The 11,081-nt window shown below is 36.1% G+C and overlaps 3 protein-coding genes across 3 annotated transcripts; all 3 read left to right on the top strand.

Moving 5' to 3' along the window:
* The first annotated feature begins 3,222 nt into the window (after nt 1-3,222).
* Nucleotides 3,223-4,998, top strand: LOC125204713. Its single transcript, XM_048103429.1, has 2 exons — nt 3,223-3,730; nt 3,828-4,998. Exons 1-2 carry the CDS (start codon nt 3,237-3,239, stop codon nt 4,723-4,725), a joined length of 1,392 nt encoding a protein of 463 aa, XP_047959386.1. The 5' UTR covers nt 3,223-3,236; the 3' UTR covers nt 4,726-4,998.
* A 3,102-nt stretch (nt 4,999-8,100) lies between these two features.
* LOC125203194 lies at nt 8,101-10,738 on the top strand. The gene is made up of 3 exons (XM_048101500.1): nt 8,101-8,125; nt 8,413-8,891; nt 9,661-10,738. Exons 2-3 carry the CDS (start codon nt 8,424-8,426, stop codon nt 9,811-9,813), a joined length of 621 nt encoding a protein of 206 aa, XP_047957457.1. The 5' UTR covers nt 8,101-8,125; nt 8,413-8,423; the 3' UTR covers nt 9,814-10,738.
* LOC125206498 (natterin-1-like) lies at nt 9,869-10,576 on the top strand. The gene has a single exon (XM_048105747.1). It carries the CDS (start codon nt 9,869-9,871, stop codon nt 10,574-10,576), a length of 708 nt encoding a protein of 235 aa, XP_047961704.1.
* Nucleotides 10,739-11,081: the final 343 nt, after the last annotated feature.

Genomic DNA, 11,081 nt, shown 5'->3' with positions numbered 1-11,081 from the left:
TCAAGAACGACAAGGATTCAACCTACGGGTTTTATTTGCTTTAGTTTTATGTTCAAATTGTTTTCCCTTCAATCTATGTTTTTAGTTTATTCAGTCATGTGTAACTAAACTCATAGGATTCTAGGGATGTGTTAGTAGCAACTTTGGTTATACAATTCCGTTTTCTATTTAATATCCGTTTTGTTTTTACTTTGTTTCTTCCCTAAGTTAATCATGATGCTTCATAATTGAGTGACACAATTATGTATGATTCAATACAACTTGCTTCATAACTGTGACAGAGTTCTAGCGAGTTAGATCCACTTAGTAGACACTACGGTTAGCTTCCTTTAAAACGGCACTGTTAATTGAGAGTGAGGACTTTACAAGGGTCTTAGGAGCTTTTTGGAGTTACGTGTTAGGATTGACAACCCTAATGTTAGTAATCAACGTTTGTATCGCATGAGCATAAGCTAGGTGACTCGTCCTTTCAAAGTATTAACTGTGCTAGGGTATTGTAGTTTGGAATTTGTATAACCATAAAAGTGAAAGCACATCCCTGGAATTCCCCTTATCTCTATACTTTTCTCTCCGTGATTTGCTTGCATTTAGTTGTTTACTGTTTTTAATATTTACTGTTTTCAAAAGTTTCCAAAAATTCTTGTTTCTCCAGATAGTAATTGAGTTCTAGTAGAAGATAGACACTTTGTGTACATCTTCCCCGTGTTCGATACCCGGTACTAACCTTTTGCTATACTATACCTACTCTGTATACTTGCAGGTATTTATAGTGCAAATAAAAAGTGCATCACCTTCGTCCCATAAAAATAGACAATTTTGGGAAGACATGGGTTGATGCAAAATTGGTAAAATATGAGAGAAATTGAGAGAGAAAGTGATTCGAGTATTAGTGGAAAATGAACTCCATTTTATTAGAGAAAAAAATCTCTAAATATAGAAGTGGACTATTTATAGTAATAGTATGATACGCTCGAATTTTGCACTATTTTAAGGCTTTTGAGGAATTTTGCAAGTTTCATCATTAGGATCCTCTTTTTGCGACATATTTTCCAGATATTAAAAGTTAGAGTACTTTATTGTGCAAGGATATGAATAATGATTCAAGATCATCAAGGCTAAAAGGATTCAACCTTTGGGTTTTATTTGCTTTAGTTTCATGTTTTCATTGTCTTCCCCTCAATCTATGTTTTTAGATTATTCTAAAAAGTGTAACTAAATTCATAGGATTCTAGGGATGTGTTAGTAACGACTTTGGTTATACAATTCCTATTTCTATTTAATATCAGTTTTGTTCTTACTTTGTTTCTTCCTTAAGTTGTTGGATAATGCTTCACGTTTGAGTGACATATTCTGCGATGATTTAATATAACTTGATCCATAATCGTGACAGGAGGTTGGCGAGTTAGGTCCACTTAATAGACACTACAATTAGCTTCCTTTAAAACGACACTGTTAATTGGGAGTGGGGACTTTTCAAGGGTCTTAGGAGCTTTTGAAAGTTACGTATTTAGGGTTGACAACCATAATGTTTGTAACCAACGTTTGCATCGGATGAGCATAAATTAGGTGACTCTTTCTATCAAAGTAAAAACTGTGCTAGGGTATTGTAGTTGGAATTTGTATAACCATAACTGTGAACGCACGTCCCTGGAATTCCCTTATCTCTATACTTTTATCACCATGTTTATTTGTAATTAGTTGTTTATTGCTTTCAAATTGATCTTTGTTTTCAAAAATTCACAAATATTTTGGTTATCCAAATAGTAATTGAGTTTTAGTAGAGGATAGACAGTCTGTGTTGTTTTCCCCATGATCGATATCCCGTACTAACCTTTAGCTATACTATTCCTACTCTTTATACTTGCAGGTATTTATATTGCTAATAAAAAGTGCATCACATACTTCTTGGCCAAAGTGATAAAGTTTTAGTAAATATTAGGTTGTTAGCTAAGGAACATTTTTCTTTTTATTAAAAATAAAATAAAATTAAGAATAGTTATTGAAATTTGATCAATGTCTTATTTTAATGCAAATAAAATGTCAACCATCACATTACATCCTTATAGGGGTTGTCAATTGGCGGCGCATGCCCAGCCCATTCTAGACACAGGCCCATGACTAAAGTAGGCTAGATTGGGCTGCATTTTCTTTCTACAAATTTAGACTCAATCTAGCCCAAGCTAGGTTGGGTAACCCATAAATTAAATTATGGTTTTATCAATTTTTTAAATGTATTTTTGAATGTTTTTTTTTATTAAATTGTAGTACTCCAAATTAAAAATTGTTTTATTTGAGGATTAAATCATATATATTCCTCTAATTTTTTAGTTTTAATTGTATTTCATACTCTCTCCATTCCATAATAATGGAAACTTTTTGGCACGGAGATTAAGAAAAATTGTGTTAGGTGAATTAAGTAAAGAGAGAATAAAGTGGAAAATGAAAAAGGTAGAGAGATGAAGAGAGAAAAAAGTAAGAAAAAGTAAAGTAGGTGTGGAAAAAGATGTTGACTTTTACTAGAAAGGGAAATGACTCTATTACTATGGAACGGACGGAAATTGAAAAACGCCCCTGTTACTATGGAATGGGGGGTGTATATATTTATTACATGATTTTTGAATCACATTAATATTACTCTCTTCATCCCATAAAATTAGACAATTTTGGGAAGACATTGGTTGATGGAAAATTGGTAAAATATTGTTGAAATTGAGAGAGAAAGTGATTGGAGTATTAGTGGATAATAAACTCCACTTCATTATAGAAAAAAAAAGTCATCAAATATAGAAGTGGACTATCTATATTAAACAGATGGAACATTAAATATGTATATTCGAATTTATCTTCCTATAATTATTTTTTTAAAAAAATCAATTGCAAAGAGATTTTGAAAAATATATAAATAATTTGAGTGAATATAATTTAAAAAAGATTAAAATTAAAGTACAAATAATTAAAATATTAGTAGTAGTAGTATAGAGTTAGTTGTTGTGGGTCATATTTGAGCCTGTATTGGATTGGATTAGCTTAGTTCGGTGCGTACTATGTTAACAAGTATTCATGCTTACCAATCCCTACTAAATAAGCTTTTTAATGAATAATTAAACCGCCAATTAAGGTAATCTTCATTCTCTCCTAATCCTTGTTTTTTTCAAGTCTTAATTAATCACTGGATGGATGCATATATAGTCTGTCTTAGTTATTTTGATTGTATGTCAATTTCTTAGCAGGTTATCATGGGCTTCATGCTTCCGAGGTTCATCGCCATTAGACCAACTTATTATCCTCTTGCAGGGCATTTCTACTACGACGATAAAGCAAGTGTGGTAAATCTTGGGGAGAGGAGTGTGTTCAGCACACTGGTGAAGATTGAAGTGGAAAGAGCAACAAGCAACACCAACTACGTTCACCTCCGCTTCAGTCATTCCAACAGGTATTGGTCGATGAGAGTGGGTGGCAACGGCATCGATGCTGTATCGAAGAAGCCCGAGGAAAACACAAAGAATCCTTCATGCACGCTGTTCCAACCGGTTCATAGGTTTGGTGCGGCAGAAGGAATGTTTGACTTGATTTACGTTCCGACTGGTCACCGTGTGTTGGTAGATGCGCGAAACTGGGGCATTGTCATCGCCGGAAATACCCTAGATTTGTTCGGTAATTTTAGTTATGTGGATTGGAGTACATTGGTCAAACTGCCTCCCCACGTCACTTTCAAAGGGGATAACGGAAGGTACTGTTACATATTCTTGTCATTATCTGATAACTATAGAATTGGTAATAAAGTAAAGTTGAGTATCCTAATTTAGAGCATATGTGTGTGTGTTCAGGTACCTTACAGGAGTGGCCCAAGATGGGTACAACTACCTGCAGTACTCATCCAGTGATATTGATCCGTCGTGCGGCCATCGCGTGTCGTTGATGCCAGACGGACATGTCCGGATAACGTCGGATCACTGGGGGGGCAAGTTCTGGAGGCGCAGTCCTAACTGGATATGGGCCGATTCGGACGCGTCTTCCATCGACAACCCCGATACTCACTTCTGGCCGGTGAAACTAGCCGGCGACAACACCATTGCACTCCGCAACGCCGGCAACAACCGTTACTGCTCACGTCTTTCCCAAGACCGGAAGACCAACATGTTAAATGCGGCCTGGATCGACATCCACGATGTAGGAAAAATGGAGGTGCAAGAGCTTGTGTCGGAAAGAAACGTGTACAACGTGAAATTTCGGATGGAGGACGCCAGAATATACGACGAGGAGCCTTACAATGCAGGCTCATCCCAGCTTGATAACAACAGAGACGAGGGGGCTGATATGTCTGTTTCGGTTACGTATCAAGACGCGAAATCTTACACTTTTGGTCGGAGCTTATCTTTAACTGCAGGGGTGGAAACCAGCTTTAGCACTGGCGTTCCATTCATTGTGGAAGGAAATATCAAGGTCTCATTCAAGATAGACACCGCTCTCAAGTGGGACGAAACCACAACTACTAGCACATCAGTTACTGCTACCGGTTCCGTTCATATCCCTGCAAAGAGTAGTGCTATCATTGAGTATGTCGGGACACAGGGCACTTGCGATGTTCCTTATTCTTACACGCAGCAAGACAGAAGCTCCACCGATGGCACCATTTCTTACACGGAGCAGGATGATGGTATTTACAAAGGCGTCAGTTGTTACAACTTCCACTTTGTTACCAAATCCGTTAAAGCCCTTGTCTGAACATCCCATGCCGTTTTCTCAGCCGATCTGATCTGATCTGCTCTCCTCAAAACATCCATTACCTTTGCCTTTTTATTTATTTTTATTTTTTTAATTGTGTGTGTTTTTCGGTATGCTTCTTTCAGCTTTGGTTTCCCGTTGTTGTTGTTGTTGTTGTGCTAATAATTCCAGATATATGTATCTGATGATCCCCAAGTTATATGTATACTCTAAGTTTCGTTCTGGACTTCTGGTTGATTTGAATTTTGAAATAAAATGGATGTTTCAATATAAGAAAAGTCTCTCTTCACATGCATGACTATTCGTTGTTTTCATTTTTTCAATTGTTACGGAGATAAAAACAATTTTCCATTTTGGGATTAATCCCAAAAGTTCAATGATTGGGATGGTTGTGTTTATTTTTGTTGTTTCTGTATTCTTTTTCTATAGTTATGATTGTTATTGATTTTGATACCACGACAAAAGGTAGTACTCTCTCCGTCCTATAGTAGATGTCACATGTTGATGACAATCGACCACAAGATAGAACAATCACACGATAAACTCACAGAAACCTTAGTTTCAAGGAATTGTAATTAATCAATGTCAAAAAGCTGCTGCAAAAACTACTATTCCCACTATTTATAAGTGGTCCAAAAAACCCTAGAGATGTGAAAGGAAATAATACGGAAATTAAATAAAAAATGTTATGTATGTAACCATGAATCAGCAGGTGACACGTGGAAGATGAGGTGTCAAAGTTGCTGACTGGATTTGTTGAGTTGGTTAAGCTCATTCCAACGATGCATATATAAGAAAGGAATAAGCTGCAGAGTTTTCAGTTAGAATACACACACATCATCAAGAGGGGAAGAAGCATCGACAAGAGAGAGTTTTTGATTCTTCATGAGAGTTGGAGAGTTGATACTTATTTGTACTGTGCGATTCTTGAGTGAAGAAGTGTATGAGAGTTGTAATCTGATATCATAGTGAATATTTTCTCCTCTGTCCGTGGACATAGGCTCATTGAGCCGAACCACGTAATTCGCCGTGCATCTTTACTTGATTTCTTGGTTTTCTTGTTTCAATCGCAAGCTCCAACTTTAACAAAAAATAACTAAAACTTTAAAGAAAGTAAATTAGGGTCAGTAAACTCTTTCTCGCTGCATCACATGTGGTCCTACTTTAGTAGAATATGAGATCCACCACCAAAAATGCTAAAAGGGGAAGGTGTCAAATTTTTAGGAACAAACGAAAATGAAAATAAGTGACAAATTTTCAGAGATGGAGAATGTATAGAAAATAAAAAAGAGTATAAAACATGAGAGAGAGAAATATTAATACAAGAGAGAATAAAATGTTTTGCCAAAAAAGTAAATGAGTCAACTATCACAATAACTTTAGCTCAAAATCGAACAATTTTGCAGCGAAAATTGGGGTGTTTCAATGAAGCTTTTCGTTGAACAGTTAGTGGGCATTAACCTAGAACCAAGAGCAAAAAAAAGCAGTGAATTTAACGAGAATTAGACCAACTAAAGCACGTCATAAAAGTGAAACATATGTGAGCAATAATTTGACGAAATTTTATCAATTATCCCACAATTTGTCCTATAGGATAGTAAACCACCAGCGTAATTATTAAATTAAATTTGGATTATTAAAGGTGGCCCATTAACTAAAGTGCTGAATATTTTCTAAAGAGTTAAAAGGAGGCCCAATAAATAATTACCCTTAATTCATTATTACTGGGCCCGATACCAATGCTCAATATATATTTTTCGGCCCAAAATAAAATGCAGTTTTATTTTGGTGGCCCATTCTCCTTTCTTTGACGCTTTTCGTCGAGTAGTTGGTGCATTAACCTAAACGAAAAGCAAACACAAACAAGTGCAGTTTTTTCAAAATTTTCAACTAATACGAATAGCATCGTATTCGTATTAGTTGATGAGGCGAGGGATTCGCCAGAGTCCGGGAACTTCCTATTATGTTTTCATGTTGTATTACGATGACAAGTTCATTTATGTACCTTATTATATTTTGAGTTGCATAAATATTTCAAATTATTAAGAATTATTTTACAAGTGCATGACACGTTGATGAATCATTTCAAATCAATAACTTTCACGGTGGTCCAAACTTTGGTTTTACAGTTGTGGTCTAGTTTGTAATATAAATAAATTAACAAATATTTTACCTTTTAAATTTTACAATTGGAATAATCCTCATCATCTATACAAGAAGCAAATAACTAAAATAACATAAGGACGACGGCCTTAATTAAGCTATTATCAAAGAGAAAATAAACAGTGGCTTTTTTCTATTATATGAACTAACGCCGTACGAAGACAAACAACTTTTTGTTTTTTAATCCAAAGGATTAAAAACGGTAAGTATTTGTTTTTAATCCCAAAAGAGAATCAATATATTATTATATTTTCAGGCCGGCAGTACATTCTACATAGAAGAATGAACCAATTAAAAATTCAACAAAGCTATGAGAGAGATACGTTTTCATTATCTTAGAATTACGATAAGGTGGAGAGGAAAAGCCACATCACATTTGTGATTGATTACATTAAACACAACATTAGCTTCCATTCTTGTATTATGACAAGTTGTACAAATTACCACGTGAAAAGGCATGTTTATGAGATCAAGTAATTGTAATTAAGAAAATAATTATTGAAGTGTACATTATTTATGGTAGCTCATGCGGATACAGTAATTTATACTACACCTACGTGGAGTGACTAGTGCATGAGTTTTAGTGAATATGTTATAAGTATATAATGAAACTCTACCAAATCTCCAAAATTCCATTTCTATTTTTTTTTATATTAAAACAAAAATAAATAACATGGATAAAGAAATGAATTAAATATAAGATTGAAGCTCTGCCATGTTATAATATTCAAATCTAGCCAAAAATATAATTTTATAGAACTAGTATAAAATTACTAAAATACTAGTACTATAAAAATTCTAAAAATAGGCTACTAGAAAAAAAAAATTAAAAATAGAAGTGGGCTAATTTTAATTGATGAACCAAAATATCAAAAATTCTTTCTAGGAACATGTATAGGAATTTAGTAAATATTTTTCTCAACATTTAACAACAATTATTCCCAATATTTTACATGCGTGGGTTGCATAGAGTAAAATGATAAAACTGATCATTCTGTGATGGCAACTTCCCACACGCGATTCATGAGTAAACAATCTAGTCTCAATACTTTAAAATAGTAGTACTAGATAAATTTATATGGTCCCACATGCCACATCCACAAATTAAACAAAGAGCTTAAGAAATACCACAATGTTAACTCTACTTCCTTAAACTTAAATCTATAAATAGAGTCCTCCCATTTCCAGAAAATCACAACAACAAGAAACCTAAGCAAGAAAATCATTTCTTCTTTTCGTAATCCAACAACCTCATCCATCCTCCTTCGAATTTATTAAAGCTATATATTAGTCTATGGTTTTGTTATTGCTTTTGTACATATATTAATTTCTTAGCTTGCACTCCATTTTTGTAGATACATGTCCTTTGAAATCATGTTAATTTTAGATTATTTGATTTGAGTTTGTATCTAAGCACACTGCTGTTACTAGTTCAGTTCCTCTATTTTATCACAACATTATATATATGCAAATATATGAAATATAACTACTTCTCTTATCTAATTAACCAATCAACATTTTCAGGTGGAAGAAACATGGCAACAATCTCGCTTCCAAGGCTCATCGTGATCAAATCCAAAGCTTACACCGAAAAAGGCCATGCTTACTTCAAGGCCGACGGCGCTTCCGTACTTGTCGGTGAAGAGGACATATTCAGCACGCTCGTCAAGATTGAAGTCGAGCGTTCTACCACCAACACCAAATATGTCAACCTCAAATTCGGTTATTTCAACAGGTACTGGCGGCACAAAGAAAACGACAAATTCATCATTGCTGAGTCTGACCAGCCACAAGAGGACGTCACACAGCCCTCCTGCACCTTGTTCGAGCCCGTCAAGGTTGACAATGCCGGCGTCTTCTACTTGAGGCACGTCCAGAGCGGGGGCCGCGTGTCACTGGACGGGTCCATCATGGCCTTTTACGTGAACGAAAATTCCAGTGATGATGACAAAAGTTACCTAACTTTCGTCGACTGGAATACATTAGTTAAATTGCCGGCAAAGGTGGTGATACGTATCTCTATTATTTCATATATTATTGATTAGCATATTTTCTCATATACTCCCTCCGTCCGCACTCGGCGCGGGTTTTAAGAAATGTGAAGAAAAATAAGTGAAAAGTTAGTGGAATGTAGGTCTCACATTTATATACTCCCTCCGTCCCATAGAAATAGGTTATATTTCCTTTTTCGTCCATCCCTTACAAATAGTCTATATCCATTTATGTCAACAGTTTTCTCCTTCTCTTTTACTTTAGCATTTATAGGTCCTACCATCCACTACACAATTTCAACTATTTTTTCTCCTTCTCTCTGACTTTAACAATTACACATTAAAATCCGTGTCAATTCCAAATGGTCTATTTCTACAGGACGGAAGGAGTATTAGTTTTATAATATAATGTGAGTGTAATGAGTTGATAGGGTCCATTTACCAAAAATGAAAAAAAAAGACTAAGTGGACAACATTTCACGGACGGAGGGAGTATCTCTTAGGATCTTTATTTTCTTGTTAAGGGAAATTTTCCCTTAACAAGATTCCGGCGTCGCGGTTGCGATCGGCAAAGGGATAAAAGGTAGTCGCGGGAGCTTTGCCTGTCAATCAAACCAAGAACAGTATAGAATTGAAACAAAAACATGAAAATAAAATAAGGATAATTGTATTTCTGGATTGATTGAGAAGAATACAATGTCTTCTATTTACTCCCTCCGCAAATATTAAATGTCCCATATTTGACCAGCACGGGTTTTAAGAAATTGTTTGACCATATCAGGTGGCCTTCAAGGGGGATAACGGCAAGTATTTCTCAACATACGCGATACCGCTGTTTGAACTCGATGATCCCAACGACGACAAAGCGATCTACACAGTGGAGATGCAGCCGGATGGATACGTCCGAATTACAGCCCCCCGACGTGGCCTATGAAGGATACGAAGGATCTTCGTTGGTCGTAATAAATGGCGAACCTGAATTCAGGGTAATGTTCTCGAAAGTCGAGCTGAACAAACTCTGGCCTTCCAAAATGGACGAAAATTCAATCGCTCTCCGCAGTACAGCCAACAATAACTTCTGCCGCATACGATATATTCCTGCTCTCCCTTACTATCTTAGCGCAGACGTCCCGATTATAACCAAGGAAGCCATAATCAAAGTGGAAGAGCCCGTGCTGGGACGGAAGATCTACAATGTGGTGTATCAGATGGAGTATGCTCGGATTTTCAACGAGGCGCCTTATTTGGCAGGCTCGGCCACGCTTATTAATGACAAAGATGACATGGCTTCGATGCAAGCATTGGTTTCGTATACAGACGAGAGATCATACACTTTTAGCCGGAGCCTGTCGCTGAGTGCGGGGGTCAGCACCACCATCGAAGCGGGCGTGCCCTTCATTGAGAAGGCGTCGATTACGGTGAGTTATGGGATAAGTGGGACATTCCAGTGGGAGGAAACGACAACAACGACGAAGATGGTTCAAGCGAGTGCTACGGTTCCTGTGCCGGGGAGGACTAGTGTGACGCTTGATTATGTGGGAACGAGAGGGACTTGCAATATTCCTTATTATTACACTCAGGAGGAGAAGAGTTCTGCTGATGCCCAGATTTCTTATGCTGATTTGGTTGATGGTATTTACACTGGCGTCAATTATTACAACTTCAACTTTCATGTTAGAGATACCAAGTCACTTTGAAGTACTACTTGTTTGTGTCCAAAACATCCATAACCTTTTGTTGTTACTGTTTGTGTGCTTTGTTTGTTTCAACCTTGGTTTCCTTTTGTTGTGGCTGTGATAATAATCTTGGCATGTTGCTTGATATATACAAATGTACACTTTTGGTTGATTTGAATCAAATATGGATGTCTAAGTTGACAACTTTGTCTCTCTTCATTTGTACTAGTAGTTGGTTTGTGTCATTCAATTGGATTTTGTTGACTGTAAAATTTATAGTATGGCTAATATTTTGGGCACGAAGAAAAGTGTCCTGATCATGACAAATTTGTCAAATATTCCCTCCGTCCCACAGATTTTGTCACACTTTGACCGGCCACGGATTTTAGGTCCTATTTTTATATATTAATTCTATATAAAATGTGAGTGTGAATGAATTAGAGGAATATGAGGTCCACTACCAAAAATTATAAAAAGTGAAATGTGACAAATTTTGTGGGACGAATGAAAATAGAAAAATATGACA

Source organism: Salvia hispanica, chromosome 2, assembly GCF_023119035.1.
Source record: "Salvia hispanica cultivar TCC Black 2014 chromosome 2, UniMelb_Shisp_WGS_1.0, whole genome shotgun sequence".
Taxonomy (NCBI): Eukaryota; Viridiplantae; Streptophyta; class Magnoliopsida; order Lamiales; family Lamiaceae; genus Salvia; species Salvia hispanica.
The sequence above is the reverse complement of the archived record's forward strand: the minus strand, read 5'-3'. Positions and strand labels throughout refer to the sequence as shown.

What these genes read in the sequence shown, in the direction of transcription:
- LOC125204713 (XM_048103429.1), top strand. Translation starts at nt 3,237, where the DNA reads ATGGGCTTCATGCTTCCGAGGTTCATCGCCATTAGACCAACTTATTAT. An exon ending in TTCAAAGGGGATAACGGAAG is followed by an intron (nt 3,731 to 3,827) that starts GTACTGTTACAT and finishes GTGTGTGTTCAG; the next exon opens with GTACCTTACAGGAGTGGCCC.
- LOC125206498 (XM_048105747.1), top strand. Translation starts at nt 9,869, where the DNA reads ATGTTCTCGAAAGTCGAGCTGAACAAACTCTGGCCTTCCAAAATGGAC.
- LOC125203194 (XM_048101500.1), top strand. Translation starts at nt 8,424, where the DNA reads ATGGCAACAATCTCGCTTCCAAGGCTCATCGTGATCAAATCCAAAGCT. An exon ending in TAGTTAAATTGCCGGCAAAG is followed by an intron (nt 8,892 to 9,660) that starts GTGGTGATACGT and finishes TGACCATATCAG; the next exon opens with GTGGCCTTCAAGGGGGATAA.